Genomic DNA, 21375 nt, shown 5'->3' with positions numbered 1-21375 from the left:
AATATACAAAACCATGTCTAAGCTAGAAGACAGAGGAACAGTGAGGATTATATAGACAAAGAGTAGCCACCCTGAGTCATTTGCACACTCAGCATACCCTACAACAGGGGATCAGGGAACTTTTTTTAACCAATTACCACAAAATGTATTTATTTACGCCGACATTACCCACCTTGATTTGAAAGGAAGAAAATCTTAGATTCCTTGAATTAAAAAGGTTTAATGAATCTATTTATATGGAGAATACAATCACCTGTATAGTTAATCAGGTTATTCAGGAAGGCACCATCCCCAATGACTGGTGTAGTAGTGTTGTAGTTAGCTGGTATAAGGGTAAAGGTAATGCCCTAGATAGAAACAGAGGTATTTAAATTGCTAGACCAAATCATGAAAGTTATAGCTCAATTGATTAGAAATAGAATTAAACTAGATGAGATGCAGTTTGGTTTTGTACCTGAGAAGAGTACCACAGATGCCATCTTTCTAGTGAGATAGCTGCAGGGAAAGTACTTGGCCAAAAGTAATTCATTGTACTTAGCCTTTGTCGACCTGGAGAAAGCTTTCAACAGAGTTCCCCACTCTGTTATATGGTGGTCTCTAAGGAAGTTAGGAGTAGCTTGTTAGAGCTGTACAAGTCATGTACAGTGGTGTTGTCAGTAAGGTGAGTCAGCCATAAATACAGTGATGAATTTAGCATACAGGTAGGGGTTCACCAGGGCTCAGTTCTCAGCCCACTCTTAATCATTATAGTCCTCCAGGCCATAATAGAGAAATTCAAAACTGAGTGCCCGTGGGAACTGCTATAAGCTGATGACCTTGCTTTTTTATTGCAAAATCTTTAGCAGAATTGGAGAAGAAATTCCAGGTATGGAAATAAAACCTGGACCAAAGTTGTTGTTAGTAAAAATGAAGATAAAACTCTCTTTCAATCAGGTAAATGACCCTGCTCAATATGTAGGAAAGGAGTTGGAAGAAATTCCATTCGCTGCACCCAGTGTAAACTATGGACACATAAGCGGTGCAGTGGAATCACAGGTAGATTAACAGATAAAGTCGTCTTTGTATGTGGCAGATGAGCAGGAACAAGAAGCACTAAGAGCACATGGATTCTCTCAAGTGCCCAGACACAACACCCTCATTATGAAACAAAAAAAACTTTTCTAGAAACTTTTTCACTTCAGGTTTTGGAAAAATGATGTTCCATCTCTGTTACAATTACATCAAAATTGGGGCATTTTGATGCCAGAGCAATTTGGATACAGTCTTCAGGGTCCAGTCAATTACTCTTTGTTTTTACATTCATTAGAGTGGAAAATCCTTGTTTGCAAAGGTAGGTTGTTGCAAAAGACAGCAACTTTTTGACTCCCACCTCATGCCAAAAGAAACATTTCTGCCGTAACAAGGGACACGTTTTCTTAATATAATTTTACTTATGTCTAATGAATCTTCTTGACCCACAAGAATTTCATTTTTACCCTTGTTTGCCGACCCCTGCCCTATACAATGCTAATGTCTTCAGATTGCTAACCTCTTCCCATTCAATATTATTCATACTTATTCAAAAGAGAATGACATAATTAAATTTTCCTACTTCAGAGTCTTATGACTATAAATAAAACCCTCCCACCTCCTGCAGAACATTAACTAACAAAAATTTACTTCACTCAGCTAACTTCCAGGATGACCAAATGGATGGACTCTGATGAAGCTGCACTGATAATAATGCAAGGATGCATCTGCAACCATGAGTAACATATATATATATATTCGCCATGATAGATCTCTAGCCACTACACATTATTTTCTCTCCTTGTTTCATTCTGTGTTCCTTTCTGTGGAAGAGCGTAGGCTCGAAACGTTAAAGACTTTTTCACTTCCCGAGCATTATACTAATACATCTGTTTGTTGTCTACACCACCTGTCTTCGTCTTTTGTTTTTTTTTGTGAATTCTCCCTATATATATATATATATATATATATATATATACACTCCAGACAATTTTTACAATCCAGTGAAGCATACACAAAATAACCCAATAACCCATCAGAAGAATTCATGGAGTGACTAGCAACAAATAGTAATCACAGAAGTTAAATACTGATTGAAGTGGTTAGCCATTAACTGCAACTTAACTGAGAGCCAATACGGTATCTGCTCGGATAACATTCCTCCAAACTCACTTTCATATGCGCGCACACACACACACCCACACACAGTGAAAGAGAGAGTACTTGTGAAATAAAAAACCTCAAACATAGTTGATAGTTTCTATTACCCAAGTAAGCTCATCATCAGCAGTAGAGGAGGTTGCTTTGAAAGCATAGAAGAAAAAGGAAAGTGCATATAAAATTCAGAGAGCTATTGTCTCAGCTACCAACAAAGAGATTTTCCCTTTGTTTGCAAAGGGTAGATTGTACAGATGGTTTTATATATGATGTATGGTATGGCATTGTAGAGAAACATGCATTAAATGCAAATGTGCGAGGCTGCAAAGAAATGAAGTAAGCATGCTCTGCCAGATGTTTAATGTTAAAAAACATGAATAACGGAATACAGGTGAGTTGAGAGAAAAACTGTATAAGAGAATTAGATACAGTATGCAAGGGAGAGATTGCACTGGTAATGGATGATGACAGCTGGGTAAAAATGTTCCAGGAAATTCAAATGAAGGAGACAGTACTAGAAAGGAAGTCTAGGGAAGATCTGACCTCACTAAGGAGAGAGCAAAGGAATGCAAGATGTAGTGAGGACTTGTATTGGAGAAAACTCATTTAACCCATGCAAGAATGGAAAAACATGTGAACATAATGATGATAAAATATACAAAGCTATGACTGCATGGTTAAGAAGTTCACTTTACAACCATATGGTTCTGGGGCCAGTCCAAATGTGTGGCACTTTCGGCAAGTGCCTTCCACTATAGCCACATGTTAACCAAAATATCATGTAGTGAGACTGAACCTAAAACCACATAGTTGCAAAACAAGCTTCTTAACCACACAGCCATGCCCTTGTATGAACAAAACTATCATATAAAAATAGACACAATAATAATTTTCAAATATCTGAAAAAGTTAACAAAAATAAATTCTTAAACAGGAGTGGCTGTGTGGTAAGTAGCTTACTTACCAACCACATGGTTCCGGGTTCATTCCCACAGCATGGCACCTTAGGCAAGTGTCTTCTACTAGAGCCTCGGGCCGAGCAAAGCCTTGTGAGTGGATTTGGTAAACGGAAACTGAAAGAAGCCCGTCGTATATATGTATATATATATATATATATGTATGTGTGTGTGTGTATATGTTTGTGTTTGATCTCCCCAACATCCTTGACAACTGATGGTGGTGTGTTTACATCCCCGTAACTTAGTGGTTCAGCAAAAGCAACCGAGAGAATAAGTACTAGGCTTCCAAAGAATAAGTCCCGGGTTGATTTGCTCAGCTAAAAACGGTGCTCCAGCATGGCCAGTCAAATTACTGAAACAAGTAAAAGAGTAAACATATTGAAACCACCCTGCTTTTTTTTTAAATTCTAAGTGTGGAAGATAAAACAAATTAAAAGGAATGTAATAAATGTAATTAAAATCATGATACTAACATTTGTTTGTACTCTTCTAAGTTCTTTTAATATATTTAAATTATCTGGATTATTTGAACGCTGGTCCTTTAAAATATTCACATTATCCGAGATCACCTTGATGCAGTTGTGAATGGAAGATTTCCTGTCATCATGAGCTTGTATTAACTGAAAATAAATTTGAAAAAAACAATCAGCTAAAAGAAACTATTTTTCTATAAATTTCAACTGGAAATTTATTGAATTTTGATATATACTAGCTGTATAGCCCGGCGTTGCTCAGGTTTGTTTTTTAGTTGCGCTTAAACCAGCAGACTTTGATGTCACGTTAACGAAGTTTTGACATGGTTTCAATCTATGAATAAAAGTATAGTGTGGCAATGCTCAAGTTTTCTCTGAATGTGCTGCAATGTGTAATGCCGACTTCAATTGTTGGTATTGTTGGTTAATATTCCTTCTATTAACATTAGAAAGCACCATCCGTTCATGGCCGTTTGCCAGCTCTGTCTGGCACCTGTGCGGGTGGCATGTAAAAAGCACCCACTACACTCACGGAGTGGTTGGTGTTAGGAAGGGCATCCAGCTGTAGAAACACTGCCAGATCTGACTGGGCCTGATGAAGCCTTCCAGCTTCACAGACCCCAGTTGAACCGTCCAACCCATGCTAGCATGGAAAACGGACGCTAAATGATGATGATGATGATGATTATGGAGAAAAAAAATTACCCGTAGATTTAAAGCAAAATGAAGCTCAAGTTTCAAACTGCACTGAAAATCTATTAAGAAGTTAACACTGCAACACTATTCACTAAGAAAAAGTACAGGAAAATCCGTCGTTCGCTCAAAACCAATGACATCACAAAAAAATTCTTTCCAACCCTTTAGAATTGAAATTTTTGAAAAGTAAAAATTTTGCATTATGTAGCTTGTTATTCTCTTTAAGTAAACATTATTCTGGTTGAAATACACTGAAAAATGGTGACACAGCAGTAAAAAAAATCGTAAAAAATAGGGATTTTCATAGAAAAAAAAAAAGCACCCTTTTGATGTAAATAATTTTTGGTCTTAACACAGTCCAATTTGAATTTTTTCTTCTACGGAATGAAGAGCAAGCCTTTTTCTATCATACTTTCAATTTTGGTCAACTTGTGCTGCAGGGTCTCGGAGGAGATAGTGTTAGTTGAAGGCTACCAAACCTGCCACACACGCACAGACAACTTCAGCTTTTTATGTATAGATTAGGAACAAGATGGCAAGCTGGCAGAAACACACTGGGAAAAATGGATTTTGTCCGTTTGTATGTTCTGAGCTCAAATTCTGCCAAGATTAACTTTGCCTTTCATCCTTTCAGAGTTGATAAAATAAGCATCAGTTGAACACAGGGAGCCAATATAATCAACTAGACCCCACCCCCAAAATTGCTGGCCTTGTGCCAAAATTTGAAACCAGACACCTAACATTGCTGATTCCAAGACACCATATATTGCTGACATTTAACTCTTACTTCACAGTTAAATGGTTAGCAAAAAGGACTTCCAGCAGCTAAAATTACTCTCCCAACAAATAAGCCAGTCTCCCCATGCAAGCATGGAAAAATATATGGCTGTGGGGTTAAGAAACTCATTTTGCAACCTTGTGGTTTTGGGTTCAGTCCCACTGCACGACACCTTGGGTAAATGTCTTTTACTACAGCTTGGGTTGGCCAATGCCTTGTGAGTAAATTTGGTAGATAGAAACTGTGTGGAAGCCCATCATGTATATATACGTGCGTTTGTTCTTCATCAATACTTGACAATTGGTGTTAGTTCATTTACATCCTTGTAGCAGAAGTTTGGCAAATGAGACCAATAGAATAAATAAGTATTGAGGTCAATTTGTTTGATTAAACCCTTCAAGTTAGTGCCCCAGTATGGCCACAATCCAATGATTAAAACAAGTAAAAAATAAATAAAAGAAAACCAAGGAATTTCTAACATGACTGAATAAAGTTTAAGAAATAAATGCATTTTAAGCATCAGTTAAAGAACATGGCTTAGTAGTTAGGACATCAGGTTCACAATCATTAGGGCATAAGTTCAATTCGCAGACTAGCCAGCACATTACATCCTTGAGCAAGGTACTTCATTTCATGTTGCTACAGTACACTCAGCTAAAAACTTAGCAACACACTGTTGTCTTGTCTAGAGGAGTATTGTAGTGTTGACCTAAATGCTTTGAAAATTCAGATAAGTGCTAACCTCATGGAACAGCAGACTTGAGGCAAACTATTATTACCAAGACATTTTGCAACAACAACAAGAATACCCCACCCCAACAACAACAAAACTGGCACTGCCCATTCTACATCAAGTAAAACTTGAAAAACATTTTCTGCAAAATGAAATATTTCTGAAGGAATAATTTTTACAAGTATTTTCATGGATAAAAGAAAAAAAATAGGAATAAACTCAGATGGTAGATCAGTTAATGTACATGGCTTAGTGGTCCAGACATTAGGCTCACAATCATTAGGGCATAAGTTCAATTTGCAGGCTAGGTAGTACATTACATCCTTGAGCAAAGGTACTTCATTTCATGTTGCCACAGTACACTCAGCTGAAAATATCAGCAATGGATGAGGATAGTTGTGTGAAGCGGTTGAAGGAACCAGTGGAAGAGGCTGACCCAGGAAGACCTGGGATGAGGTGGTGAAACACAATCTTCAAACATTAGCCCTCACCAAGGCAATGACTAGTGACTGAGACCTTTGGAAATATGCTGTGCTTTAGAAGACCTTGCAAGCCAAATGAGATCATAACCTGTGGCCTATGGCAGTGGTGTAACCAGCTCACTTATGCATACCTTTCCTCTGCTTGCGAAGAGCTGTTGAGGCAAGTAAAATCGAAATCAAATTCGATGACAGCACCACATGAGTAGCATCCGTGCCAGTGGAGCACCAAGAGCACTATCCGAGCATAACCATTGCCAAGGCCGCTGACTGGCTCCCATGCCGGTAGTACATAAAATGCACCATTCGAGTGTGATCATTACCAGCGTCACCTTACTGGCACCAACATTTGAGCAAGGTCATTGCCAGTGCTGCTAGACTGGCTCCTGTGCAGGTAGCACATAAAAACACCATTTGAGCATGGCTGTTGCTAGTACCACCTGACTGGCCCCCGTGCCAGTGGCACATAAAAGCACCCACTACACTCTCAGAGTGGTTGCCGTTAGGAAGGGCATCCAACTGTAGAAACTCTGCCAAATCAGATTGGAGCCTGGTGCAGCCATCTGGCTCGCCAGGCCTGAGTCAAACCGTCCAACCCATGCCAGCATGGAAAGCAGATGTTAAACAATGATGATGATGATTTGGTTATATTTTTTTGATAACATAATAGTTTAGATAGGATGATGTCTATGTTACAATATTACAATAACCAATAATATGTTGTGTATATATAGTAATATTATGACCATGAAATTAGCATTAGCTTGTATCACACTTTCTCAAGAAACCCCTAGGAACTGTTTACAGAACCCTAAGGTTCCAGGGATCCCTGGTTGAGAAACGCTGAGTTACATTATTACATTCTTACAAAGACACTTTACAAGTAACCCTAACAACAAAACTGGAACTTATTGCACATCAAGTAAAACTTTAAAAAGTTTTCTATAAAATGAAATATTTCACAAGGAATAATTTCTAGAAATATTTTCAGGGATAAAAGAAGAAAAAAATGGAATAAACTCAGATGGTAGATTACTCATTTAACAGGAACTCCTTTTCTACATTTGTACTGGACTGATGGAATGAAAAGGTGTCATCATCATCATCTTAATGTCCACTTTTCTATGGGTTGGATGGAATTTGTCAAGGTGGACTTTCTACAGCTGAATGCTCTTGTCATGAACCCTAGCCAGTTTCCAAGTAATATTTCCCCAGACTAGACAGGATTTCATGGAAGATTGTAAAGAAAGGACACTGCTTGCATGACAGTGGTAATCATTTACAACTATCACACAATGTCAAGGCATATGACAGGCTTCTTTCAGTTTCCGTCAGCCAAACTACAGAAGAAAACACTTGCCCAAGGTGTCATTCAGTGAAACTGAACCTGAAACCATGAGGTCAGGAAGCAATCTTCTTGCCACACACTTATACCTGTGCTAATATATGTATAAATAAAGAATTCATAAGTGTATAAACTGTAGAGTCGGAAGCCAAGCAGATAAATGGTAGAATGAATGATGTTCATAAAGTCTATCTTGGTATTTCATGACAAAAATAAACTGTTCAAAGTTAAACAGAAACGAGGGAAATAAGCTGTTAATTATGCCTTAGACAAAAGCAATTTTTGCCATTTTATTGGTCTAAGATATATTGAAAAATCACTAGCTTTGTCTGACTTATTTTTTAAAGCTTCTAGTTTTTAAGGCACATTTACCCAAAAGTGTTCATTAAAATAAGAAGTCTTTACAATTTTTTTACCACCCATTCCAAGACCTTTTTTCTCGTTTTTGTTTTCAAGATTCATGGCAGAGCAACATAGAACAAACTAGTTTTATTTGCTGATAACTGGTGCAAGCTTACAGTGAACTATGATACGTTTTCAGGCAAATTCTTAACTTGCAGTATATATAAAAAGTTATGTTAAATAACACATTCACCGGAGTTCATTCGCCAGTACTCCAAAATGAAGTTAATTTGCCTGCGTACAATAAGATAAGACATCAATTTCATTTATAATAGGTGCTTAAAGTTGACCTATGGCAATGAGCCAACTAAGAATGAGTCAGAAACGTAGGCTGGAGTCAGCAGAAAATAAACAGCCTTTGATTTATGAAATTACCAAGACCACAAATGTATTGTACTCTTTTTGTATGTGCCTATGTCACTTGAAGATAGGTTAGAACAAATGTCATGCTCATGATGCCTATTATGGCAAAAACATGTCCACATCTGTCTCCTTATCTCTAGGCAATAATCCTGTCCTTTTTTTTTTTAATGGCATTTCAACTTTGGAGAATTTTTGATTTGTGAGGTTATCTCCCCTCCGTAAATCAAGTTGTTCTTAATTTCCATTTAGTAATTGTGATATATCCCCCATAGGTGGACATAGTTTTAATAAATCAAGATTTCATGTTGTACGATTATTTTTCATGTACCTGTATTTTTCTACATTGACCATATAAATTCTACTGACCCCTCTTAGCTCATTTTTGTTTAATTTAAAAATTAAAAGACACATTTAAAATTTATCAAGAATTTCTTCATTCCATCATCATCATCATCATCATTTAACATCTGCTTTCCATGCTAGCATGGGTTGGACGATTTTGACTGAGGGCTGGCGAACCAGATGGCTGCACCAGGCACCAGTCTTGATCTGGCAGAGTTTCTACAGCTGGATGCCCTTCCTAACGCCAACCACTCCGAGAGTGTAGTGGGTGCTTTTTAAAAAAACAAACAAAACAAGATTTTAATACATACTTACATTTTCATATAATACTTTACACTGATTTGTTGCATTAGTATCTTTTTCAAATGTAATTGTAGGCACTGTAGTATTTAAAGCATGGATAATCCTGTCATCAATAAGACGCAGCTTCTTGAGGGATTCCTGAAATGAGAAAATATTTTCCTTAGGTGTAAGATTAATACAATTAATCCAACATCAAAGCAGATTCTAAAAGATTTGTCACTCTTTAATTTCTACCTAATAAATATAAGTTGTTTCAGAGAAAAATGAAATTATCTGTGCTAGTGGAGCGCTAAGAGTACCATACGAGAGTGATCAGCACGTAAAAAACACCATTCAAGCGTGATCGTTATCTGCATCGCTTTACTGGATGCGGATACAAATACTACAGCAAAACAATCAGCCACTTCTTATATATGGATGACCTAAAGCTATACACTAAAATGATAAACAGATGGAAACACTACTATAAACAGTACATGGATTTACCAAAGAAATAGATATGAAATTTGGCTTAGAAAAATGTGCCAAAGCAACCTCGAAAAGGGGAAAACTAGTTAAGAGTAGCAACATTACACTAAATAAAGCCAATGAAATAAGAGAACTAGTCCAAAGCCAGACATACAAATATTAAGGAATCAATGAACTAGATATGATACAACACACACAAATGAGAAAGAAAATAAAGAAAGAATACTATAGAAGAGTTAGATTAATACTAAAAACAGAGTTCAATGCAGAAAACAATGGTGAAGCCAACAGAATAAAGAAGTGATTTAGTTAAATGATTTGAACCAAGATTGAAAAGGAGGGTGCAATCATCATCATCATCATTTAACGTCCATTTTCCATGCTAGCACAGGTTGGATGGTTCAACCGGGGTCTGGGAAGCCAGGAGGCTGCACCAGGCTCCAGTCTGATCTGGCAGTGTTTCTACACCAGCCACTCCGTGAGTGTAGTGGGTGCTTTTTACGTGCCACCGGCACAGGTGCCAGGGGAGGCTGGCAGCGGTCACAATCGGTTGGTGCTTTTTACGTGCCACCAGCACCAAGAAAGAATTAGAGATGCATTGTGATCAGTAGTGTATAACAACATTCAATAGTCTGGTCAATACAGGTGATAGCAATTAGGAGAGTATCTTGATTTCCTCTACCATTTTTCTGCTCAGTTTTATTGTTAACCAGCTTAAAAGCCGCATTCCTTGCAAACTTTTAAGCTAGCTCCTACAGAGGGCTAATTGGACCTGTGATCCAAAACTAAGGAGAGCAATAATGATAAATCATTTATTCTTACCCTGTTAATATGTTATTACCCTACCAATATGGTATTACTTTAAATGAAACACTTGTAAGTTCACAAACTTTTGGAGTTCTTTTAAAATTTGAATTTTCAACTGTTAGCAAACAATAAATCCTCATCTACACCTGGTTCCAATGCTGGACATTCAACAACCAAATGAAGAGCAGATTTTCAATCCTGGGACCATCCTGATTCCAAAAAAGGTATAATATGTCTATGTAGAGCAAATCTAGACTGAGATGTAGGGGTCTCAGACAGACAGAATTTTACATTTATTATAACAGATGAACAAAAAGCAAGTAGGTAATCCAGCTCAATATTTTTTCCTCTGCTATGCCAATATTCAAATCCTTAACTCTGTATGCTTACTTCAAGAGATATAAACTGAATCTCATTTACCCTCTTGACATTATCTCAGGGGCTCATAATCATCGTTTAACATCTGCTTTCCATGATAGCATGTGTTGGACGAATTGACTGAGGACTGGCGAACCAGATGGCTGTCCTTCCTAATGCCACCCACTCCGAGAGTGTAGCGGGTGCTTTTATGTGCCACTGGCACGAGGGCCAGTCAGGCGGTACTGGCAACGACCTTGCTCAAATGTTTTTTCACATGCCAGTAAGGTGACGCTGGTAACGATCTCGCTCAAGTGGTACCTTTTACGTACCACCGGCACGGAAGCCAGTTAGCTGCTCTGTCAACGATCGTGCTCAGATGGTGCTCTTAGCGCCCCACTAACATGGATGTTGAATGTCCAGCACTGGAACTAGATGTGAATGAGGATTTGCTAACAGTTGAAAATTCAAATTTTAAAAGAACTCCAAAAGTTTGTGAACTTACAAGTGTTTCATTTAAACTGTATTTAATATACCTTCTTATTCAAATTTTCAATGAATCTGTAAAATTTGTTTCCTTCTGCTAAAACATAAATTACAAAGACACCTAACTACTTTGACAGAAAGTCTCGCTTCTTTAGCGTTCTAAGATTGTCTACTACCTTTATTAATCATTACACTATTTAATCACCAGTAGTTATTTGCACACTCTTTGTTCTCACAATTTTTTTTTTTTTTATAATTTCAACATTTATTCTCGCATTTTTTCATTCTGACCAATTTATTTATATGGAAATGAACAGAAAATAAAATTCCAGGAATGAAAATTTATTAATATGGGAATGAATAGGAAATAAAACTCCACAAATGATAATTTAAGAATATGGAAATGAATAGGAAATAAAATTCCACGAATGATAATTATAGGCTGGGCTATATTGAAGGAAACATGACAATCCTTTATATATATATATTGCCTTATAAGTATTTTGAATCAATAAGAAAGCTTCTATGCAGCCAAATCTCCCTCAAATTACACTCAACATCTTAAAACCAAAACAAAAACAAACTGGAAATGTAGACTTAAATACACTACATTTGAGAAGACAAAAATGGAATTGGATGGTTACAAATGGAATACCATTGCTAATAGGTTGCTCACAGAGCTTAACTAAAGTAAAGAAATTAACTGAAAAGCTGAAAGATCAGTTTTCCAAGACTTTAATGAGATTTATCTCAAAGAAACTTATAGGGATGTTGTACCAATGGTGTATGACTTCATTATAAGGTATGGCAATATGGTTAAGTAGTCTGATTTTTAACTAATTTCAAATTTGATCCACAGCTTCAGGTCAACCAAAGCCTTGAGAGTAAAATTTGACAGATAGAACCATGTAGAAGTATGTCTGAGACTTTACTTGTTCTTTAATGGTTGACTTAATCTATAGTCAGATTTAGCATCACCACTTGGATATTAAGTGCCATTAATGAGTCTACTACGTTGAAAACAATAGGGCCAAGTTTCCAGTCCTGGAGGTCCTGAAAAGGATAATGGGTAATGTCCTCCATTTCTGCAAAAACTAGTTAAAAACAAAAATTGTGATGAACCTTGTGAAAGTCTTCACTATGTACACTATTATTGTACTAGTAAACATGATAGCAAGCAACCCAGCTACAAGAATAGAGTACATAGTTCATAGAATTCTATTATGTAAATTACTTCATTATATTTCAAACAAGGTTGATCTCAAAACATTGAATCTTACGAAGGAGATAAAAAGAGACCGAGATATGTGGCACATTGCTGTACTTCACAAGACCCATCCACCACAAATAACAGAATTGAAATCCTAAAACCAAGGCGCTATGTAAAAAGTACCGGTGTGGGTGCTGGTGACACATAAAAAGTACTCGGTACACTCTGTAAAATGGTTGGCATCAGCAAGGGCATCCAGCTGTAGAAACCAAACCAGACTGGAACCTGGTGCAGCCCTCCAGCTTACCAGTTTTCAGTCGAACCATCTAACCCATATCAGCATGGAAAACGGACATTAAATGATTATGACGATGATACACACACACACACACACATATATATATATATAAACAGATATATACATATACATTTTAGCAGGTCAGAAAATGTGGTTCTAAGGAATTGCTGCAAAGAGAAAAGTGAAGAATTCACTAATCACAGCCATACCTATATCACATTCCCTCCTATTCACCTTCCTCCCTAACACCACCTATCCCAGTCTTGCTCAACTCCACTCTCTCCTATCCATCCACATGCCACACCACTCACAAACCTCCCCCTATGCCATCTCCTTACACTTTCCTATACATGAACACAGCATCCAACCTCTTCACAGTATTATATTCCCACTTAGTCCCTAAGCATTTTTCTTTTACCTTCTTTTCCTTTCACCACCTTCCTGCCTTCCCCATTTTTCTGATGAAAGACTAGCATCTGAAATGTTAAAGTCCTTTTGTCTTTCAAGTAATAACACTTTTGTTAAAACTTCTCTTAGTTGTGTTTTTTTTCTTGCTTTGCTCATTCATCATCATTATCATCATCATCATCGTTTAACATCCGTTTTCCATGCAAGCATGGGTTGGCCGGTTCGATCGGGGTCTGGGAAGCCAGGAGGCTGCACCAGGCTCCAGTCTGATCTGGCAGTGTTTCTACAGCTGGATGCCTTTCTTAACACCAACCACTCCGTAAGTGTAGTGGGGGCTTTTTCATGCCACTGGCACAGGAGCCGGAGGAGGCTGGCAACAGCCGTGATTGGTTGGTGCTTTTTACGTGTCACTGATACGGACGCCAGTCAGGTGGCGCTGGCATCAGCCACATTCGGATGGTGCTTTTTACGTGCCACCAGCACTGGTATCATAGCTACAATTTCCATTTGATTTTTATTTTGATGTTGACATACTTGACTCAATAGGTCCCCTCAAGCACAGCAGGTCACCCTACGATCCAATGTTAGCACAGCAGGCCATCCTGCGAGCCATGAACTCACTTCATTTGTCTGGTTTTTGCAGTTACAGTATATCTCAGAGGTCTTGGTCTTTCGTCATTGCCTCTGTGAGGCCCGTGCCACCGGCACTGTATCACAACTACAATATCCATTTGATTTTTATTTTGATGTTGATGTACTTATATTCATTATTTAACATCCACTTTCAATGCTGGCATGAGTTAGACAGTTTGACAGGAGCTGGCAAGCCAGAGAGCTACATCAGGCTCCAGTTGTTTGGTTTTGGCAAGGTTTCTATGGGTGGATGCCTTTCCTAACACCAGCCACTTTACAGAGTGTACTGGGTATTTTTTACATGACACCAGCAAAGGCGCTTTTTACATGACACCAGTAAAAGTGCATTTTACATGACGCCAGCAGAAGCATTTTATGTGGCACCAGCACAAGCACTTTTTACGTGGCACCAACACAGACGTTTTTTTATGTGGCACCAGCACAGGTGCTTTTTACGTGGCACCAGCACAGTCACTTTTTATATGGCACCAGCACATCCAGTAGAGCATGCTAGTTTCATTTCTTTCAAGCCTTCACAAGTCCTCTGTAGTCACAGTCTATATTTCACTGTCATGCAACATAGCTGTACATACACACAGGCAATACTATCTGCCCTTCACTCTGAGGGAGAGACCCTTTGTTGCTAACATATGTAGAGCTCTCCAAACTTTGCCCAGCCCATTCTTATTCTAGCAACTATGCTTTCAGAACTTCCTCCACCGTTGTTAGCTTGGTCACCTTGGTAACAGAAGCTATCTACTGCTTTTAAGGATCCCCCTGAGCATTTGAGGAAGTATATTGCCTGCATTTTCAGTGTTTATTGTACCTGCATATTTGCTGCACAGAAGACTACTTTCTCTGTTAACCTTCCTGTGACACTGCTACACCACTTATGTATCCAAAACTTGCATTAGATACACCTTAAAGAGTTTCTACCTACACCTTTTCTACATATTGAGCAGGGCCATCTCCCTGAAGGGATTTGTGATTTGTCTGTGTTCCTACTTACTAGGACTTTGGTCTTTGTTAAATTAACTCTAAAACCCCTTGCTTCCACACCTGAAATGTTGTCTCTAGTTCTGGTAGTGATTCAGCTATAAGAACAAGGTGATCAGCACAGAGGAGTTCCCAAGGGTAGCCAGTCTTAAATTTCTGTTATGATCTAGAGGATGATGATGAACAAGAAGGGGCTGAGGAACCAATCCTTGGTGAACTCCTACCTGTACACACTAAACTCATTGCTGACTTTTGCCTTACTGACAGCATCCCTGTACATGACTTGTACAGCTCTCATCACCACTCATCAATCCCTAGCTTCTATACTGACTGCCTGATAAAGAGGGGAGGAGCTGTCAAAGGCTTTTTTCATGTCAACAAAAGCCAAAGATATATATATATCATCATCATCATCGTTTAGCATCCGTTTTCCATGCTGGCATGGGTTGGACGGTGCAACTGGGGTCTGGGAAGCCAGAAGGCTGCACCAGGCCCAGTCTGATCTGGCAATGTTTCTACGGCTGGATGCCCTTCCTAACGCCAACCACTCCATGAGTGTAGTGGGTGCTTTTTACGTGCCACCGGCATGGAGGCCAGGCCAGGCTGGAAAACGGCCACAATCGGATGGTGCTTTTTACGTGCCACCAGCACGGAGGCCAGGCGAGGCTGGCAAACGGCAATAATCGGATGGTGCTTTTTACATGTCACCGGCACGGAAGCCAGTCAGGGCGGCACTGGCAACGGCCACGTTCGGATGGTTCTCTTATGTGCCACCGGCACTGGTATCACAGCTACAATTTCCATTCATGTTGATCGATTTTGATTTTGATTTTCACTTGCCTCAACAGGTCTTCACAAGTAGAGTTTTGTGTCCCAAGAAGGAAAGGTATAAATAAGTGGACTGAGGCCATGAGTTATGGTCTCACTTGTCCTGCCGGGTCTTCTCACGCACAACATACTTCCAAAGGTCTCGGTCTCTAGTCATTTCCTTGGTGAGACCTAAAGTTCGAAGGTCGTGCTTCACCACCTCATCCCAGGTTTTCCTAGGTCTGCCTCTTCCACAGGTTCCCTCAACAGCTAGGGTGTGGCACTTTTTCACACAACTATCTTCATCCATTCTCGCCACATGGCCATATATATACATATATATATATATATATATATATATATAGTTCAAAATTTTACAAAAGAAAAAGACTGAGACAGGTGAAGGAACAACAAACAAGTTACATTAGTTTGACGCTCAGGAAAAATGGAAGAGTCTTTGATATATATAATAGAAATATATACATATGCCTCACTACCACCATTTTTACTGTACATTTCATGTCCGTTGCCAGCCCCGCCTGGCCCTCGTGCCGGTGGCACATAAAAAGCACCATCCGTTCGTGGCCGTTTGCCAGCTCTGTCTGGCACCTGTGCGGGTGGCACGTAAAAAGCACCCACTACACTCACGGAGTGGTTGGCATCAGGAAGGGCATCCAGCCGTAGAAACTCTGCCAGATTTGACTGGGCCTGATGAAGCCTCCTGGCTTCACAGACCCCAGTAGAACCGTCCAACCCATGCTAGCATGGAAAACGGACGCTAAACGATGATGATGATGATGATTTGTCACTGTATGTTACTAATCAACACTGTCCTTGGTCATCTCCTTTCTAAACTTCAAATCAGTCTCCATCACTTTGTCCCAAATCTTCCATAATCTTCTGCAGGTTCCATTCCCTTTGAGGGTTATGCACTTTTTTTATACAACTATTATAAGCATCATTCACAAGCATCACATGCCTGTACCAATGTAGTCTTCCCTCTTGCACAATATATCTGATTTTCCTTTTGTACAGTTTATACATACATAGATGAAGAAGGGTATAATGAATAACATACAGGATGAATTCTAGATTTATTGAAATCATCTCCGCTTCCAAAGAAAGCAGACCAATTGCGTGTTGGCAATTGATATCAGCTCAAAATGAGGAGGGGGAGATAATCTGAAGAATCAAGAAGTCTCCAAAATTGTCATGCTATTCAAGAAAAGGCAGTTTGATTGTCTGAAGACAAGAGGACAGATGTAGACTTGTTTCCACCTCAATAGGTGTCTGGCGAGCTGGCAGAAACGTTAGCACGCCGGGCGAAATGCTTAGAGGTATTTTGTCTGCCGTTACGTTGTGAGTTCAAATTCCGTCGTGGTCGACTTTGCCTTTCATCCTTTCGGGGTCAATAAATTAAGTACCAGTTACGCACTGGGGTTGATGTAATCGACTTAATCCGTTGTCTGTCCACTCTATGTTTAGCTCCTTGTGGGTAGTAAAGAAATAGGTGCCTTCACCACAATTATCCTATCTTATTTTCAGCAGACAAGAAACTTAGAGATAAAAAAAAAAAATCAGAACACTTTTTATGGCTTATATAATATGCATAAATGCAGCAAAAATATGCTAAGAGAAGGGCATCCAACTTATAGAGCCAATGCCAAAGCAGACATTGAAGCATAACAGTCATCCAACTCAATGGACTTTAGCAAACAATCCAATCCATGCCAGCAAGAAAAATGGACATTAAACTGACTTCTATCACATTCTTTCTTACTACTAATTCTATGACTATTCATGTAGTAGCATTGGTTTCTTTTATTACATCTGGTCATTATTTCTTCTAGCAGGCTCTTCCATTTCTGTCTTCTACCATCTTGTCACCTATACACATCTTTCTCCATATTACCTTAGTTCATCTGCACTGACTCTTCTACCCACTTGGCAGGGCCGCACTTTTGAGTGTGCTATATATGCTTGGGGAGCCTGGTGAGGGAGGCAGGAAAATCAAGGGCTGTGCAGGCAACACCCACTAGTTACGCCACTGCACCTCACCTGATCGAACAGAGACAGTATATAGTGACGAAGACTCGTTTGTCTTGCAGGTTACAAGGCAATTTCACTAGTGTTGGTGCCATGACAAAAACGTACCCAGGACGCAGACAACAACGGGTCGAGAGGATCCTTCAACCCTGTCCGTCGAAGACATGGTAACCTCTGTAATGCTGGTGCAACTACAGCATTCACACACACATACATAATCAATATTAGTTTACTAATTCCATTCAGCCGATATCAGGCCACTGTTGGATTAAGCCTCAGCATGTCGTTGGCAAGTCAGAGACCTACGTATTTTTGTTTGCTAAATAGGTGGGGGGGGGGGGCAATCCGGTGGCCGGGTGATTAAGGCCAGGCCGTCGGCACCTAATTTCCAATTTATTGTACTATAATACTGTATACTCAGAGTTAAACAAATCATTAAAATATGAACCTCATATATGTAATTCCATATATTACATAAGCTTATAGTAGATTTGAGTTACTTTTCAAAAACAAGAAATAACGCTTAAACATATAACTTCTTTTAACCTTGTACATAACATGTAGGGAGCAAAATACGGAGAAAAAAAATTATCCCGGACGGAAATGTATATAAGTTTTCATTATAAAATAAAATAAACTGCATAACAGACTTCCACTCTCTATGTACATAGGAAAAAAGAATAATAGAGTCAAGAGGACGATAATCGTAACAAACCTGAAACAAGAGAAACTCATCGCACGTGATAGTCAAATCACTGGAGGTCGCCATATTTGTCATTGAACTAACCTTTCGACGAGAATCTGCGGCAAGTTTCTTATAACTTCATAATATTTTTTTTAATACGAAAAGTTATAGCTTTATTTTACCCTTTCACAATATATTTGAGGAACTATATTAGTTTTTAAGCTGGTCTGATTTACATAATTACACGCATGCTCAATATCGTTCAGTCGACGAAGATACAGGAATTGCCAAAGCTTATTATTTATTTTGTGGATGTCTTATGAGATTTCTTCGACAGGTGGCCGTCACGGTAAGATTAAAAAATAATTGCGAATAACCAGTAAATTATTAGACATTAACTTATAATTTTATAAAAGAATATTGTCACTGAAAGTCTCCGGTCTCGAGCAATATTCTTGAAATAACCGAAGGCTTGATACTTATAATTTTTATATATGCGTCTTAGTCTTATTTCCAAATTTTAGCAGCTTTCCTTTGATATTGTAATAAATCATAATTTTTAATTTATTCTCAAACAAACATACTTAAATATAGTAAGATATGTGCATATTTTAAAAATTAGTTTAGACTAAAATCCTATTTCTGTATATTAATCTCTTGTGATTTAATCTTTCATCGACTCCTATGCTTTAAACGTTTCATTAGAATCTTAATAATTCAATCTGACTTTTTTAAGTAGTAAATCTTTAGAATATCATTCCTTTATTGATTTATTTTAGTTTATAACAAATAATTTCTTAATTACACACTCACACATTTCTTGATTGTCTCCAGTGAGGATCACACTACTTCAGCAGTGACCAGACCCCCCACCTTCCCCAATTCCATAATTACTGAATATACCGATTAATTCCTGTTCAAAAAGAAAGATTTTAACAATAACTAACACTGAAGTGATATCGATACATCCTTAATTATGAAGCAATTGCTTTTGTCTTCGCTAAAATTCCTCATTTAAGTAGTCACACCAGAGCTGTAGCCATATTGTTAGTTCCAAGTAAGCTATGGTCTATAAAGAATGTGCATGGTTATATATATCTCTTGGTAATTTGTCGTTTTTATCTTGTCTCTATTTCTGTCTTGTCTTCGAATAATTCTGCAGTTGTTTCTTTTTTGTTCCTGTATTCTTTATCTACCAATAAAACAATCATGCGTATTATATATCCCTGACAATCTATATACATACACACACACACACACACACAGCACGTTCCTTAATTTATAAAAGGAAATATATTTGGTAGAATTTTTTTTTTTTTTTTTTCAGCGTGAAAATTTAGTTAAACCAGATTTCTTCCTCATCTGTTTCGTTCCTTAAAACTGGTTTTTTTTTTTTTTTACCGATTTGATATTTTCCCCCCACCTCATCTTACTTCACAATATCAGTTTGATATTAAGTAGATTAGATTTAATAGGACTTCATTGATTTATAAATTGCCTGCCACTCTTCTTCCCATCATTTTATAAATCATCGAGTTGTCCTGAGGTTCGGAGCTATATATACATTTCTAACATAAATTACATGTGTTCGAATATATTCGGATACTAGATACGTATCACATTTATGTAACATATGCTTCCCCATCCACACACACACATATATATCAATATATATACCCACACACACACTCTTTCGTATATATGCATTTAAGCTACGTATTCTAAAGCTACACGGCAGACAGTTTGCGTCGATGCATGTATGATACAACGTATCATTCACTCTTCACTTCATTATTTTCTTTACCTTATTTTTACTCTTCTGTTAATAGTTCACAATTTTAAGCTTTTTTTTGCTTTTTTAAATAAAAATTTCTAAGGATACGAGTGGATAAAAACGTTTTTTTAATGATTTTTTTGTGTGATTTTAATGAATTTCTTTGTAAAAAAAAAAATTCCGACATTTCCATATTTTGTTGGTTTTCACTTCCTATAATTATGTCACAAGATAAAACTTACAGCAATGACTAAATGATGAAATATTTAAAGACATTTTGGCGTAGCTGTCTTATTTTGGAAGTCTTTGTTCTTCGCATTTTTTTTTTTTTTTTGGCAAAAGCTTCAGGCCAATTCGTTTAAAATTCTACTGAAAAATATCCACGATTGTTTTTCATTGACCATAAAAGATAAAGGATAATACTTTTACTAAATAACAAGGATCCAAGAGGCAAATGATGCATATATCTAGTTTTTATAGTATGGAGACAACTCTCCTTTTGAATAGGATCCTGGTCTATATTAGGAGTAGTTTCTTCAGCTGAAGGAATCATACAGACACAAATTATTCATTCTCACAGGACATTTGCCGTTACAAACTGGGTGTATTATTACCTGTGGTTATAAAGCTAACCAAGAATACTTTAAGTGGTCGCTAAAAATAACTGCCAAATATTCCTCATATCAATCTTCTGCTTTGCATATGGATAGTATACATTAGATGATATAGTCCTATGTATACTAAAAAAAGACAGGATGGTCACGATTGGAATGCTTTTGATCATAAGTTTGCTCGGTGAGGTTTTAATTGGGATGAACAACTTCGAACTACGTGTTTGGCAAAGTTCACAAATGCTAAGTGTCTCTGACAGAATAGGAAACGAGTTTCTCTCAGCTGGTTGGCCTGTATCCAAAGTAACTCGTGTTATCTGTGTTCTCTTTTATGCCACAATCAAAATTGTTTAAAACACATTGCTCTCCTTGTTTCTTTTATCACCCTAGAATAATGTAGATAATTGCATATCATGATTAAGATTTATATTAAAAAGGATACAAAACTAGTTTACTCTTTATTAAACAAGCATAGGAATTGTTGAAGAGGCTGCCTTGGCCACAATATGATGATAGAGATAATAGTAGTTGGGTTGGTCGTACAAACACTTAAACATTCGAAGTTAGAATGTTCAAACAAAAGGAACTAACCTAGTATTATACTAAAAATGACCATCATCATTATCGCCATCATACGTCTGTTTCCGTGCTGGCATGGGTTAAACGGTTTGACTGGAGCTGATAAGCCAGAGAGCTGAACCTGCTCCAGTCATCTGTTTGGGTTTGGTTTCTACAACTGGATGCCCTTCC

General features: G+C 37.9%; 2 protein-coding genes across 3 annotated transcripts in view; one reads left to right on the top strand and one right to left on the bottom strand.

Moving 5' to 3' along the window:
* The window catches only part of LOC115222978 (coiled-coil domain-containing protein 58), a 31485-nt gene extending 13077 nt beyond the window's left edge, over window positions 1-18408 (bottom strand). Inside the window, exons 1-3 of the mRNA XM_029793404.2 lie at window positions 18271-18408; window positions 9052-9177; window positions 3599-3745 (exon numbers count right to left, since the gene is read on the bottom strand). Of these exons, the coding sequence (XP_029649264.1) occupies window positions 3599-3745; window positions 9052-9177; window positions 18271-18333 (336 nt within the window). The 5' untranslated portion in view covers window positions 18334-18408. The remainder of the gene's footprint in view (window positions 1-3598; window positions 3746-9051; window positions 9178-18270) is intronic.
* Window positions 18235-21375, top strand: part of LOC115222961 (importin subunit alpha-6) — a 56559-nt gene continuing 53418 nt past the window's right edge. The window contains exon 1 of one of the 2 annotated variants that reach the window (XM_029793384.2): window positions 18235-18361. Coding sequence is in view for 1 of the 2 variants with exons in the window: in XM_029793373.2 (XP_029649233.1) it covers window positions 18560-18589 (30 nt within the window). In the remaining variant the exon portion in view is untranslated. Of the gene's footprint in view, window positions 18362-18462; window positions 18590-21375 lie in introns of those variants that run through there. The other variant, XM_029793373.2, reaches the window with a different exon arrangement.

The sequence above is a fragment of the Octopus sinensis genome, linkage group LG2, assembly GCF_006345805.1.
Source record: "Octopus sinensis linkage group LG2, ASM634580v1, whole genome shotgun sequence".
NCBI lineage: Eukaryota > Metazoa > Mollusca > Cephalopoda > Octopoda > Octopodidae > Octopus > Octopus sinensis.
The sequence above is the reverse complement of the archived record's forward strand: the minus strand, read 5'-3'. Positions and strand labels throughout refer to the sequence as shown.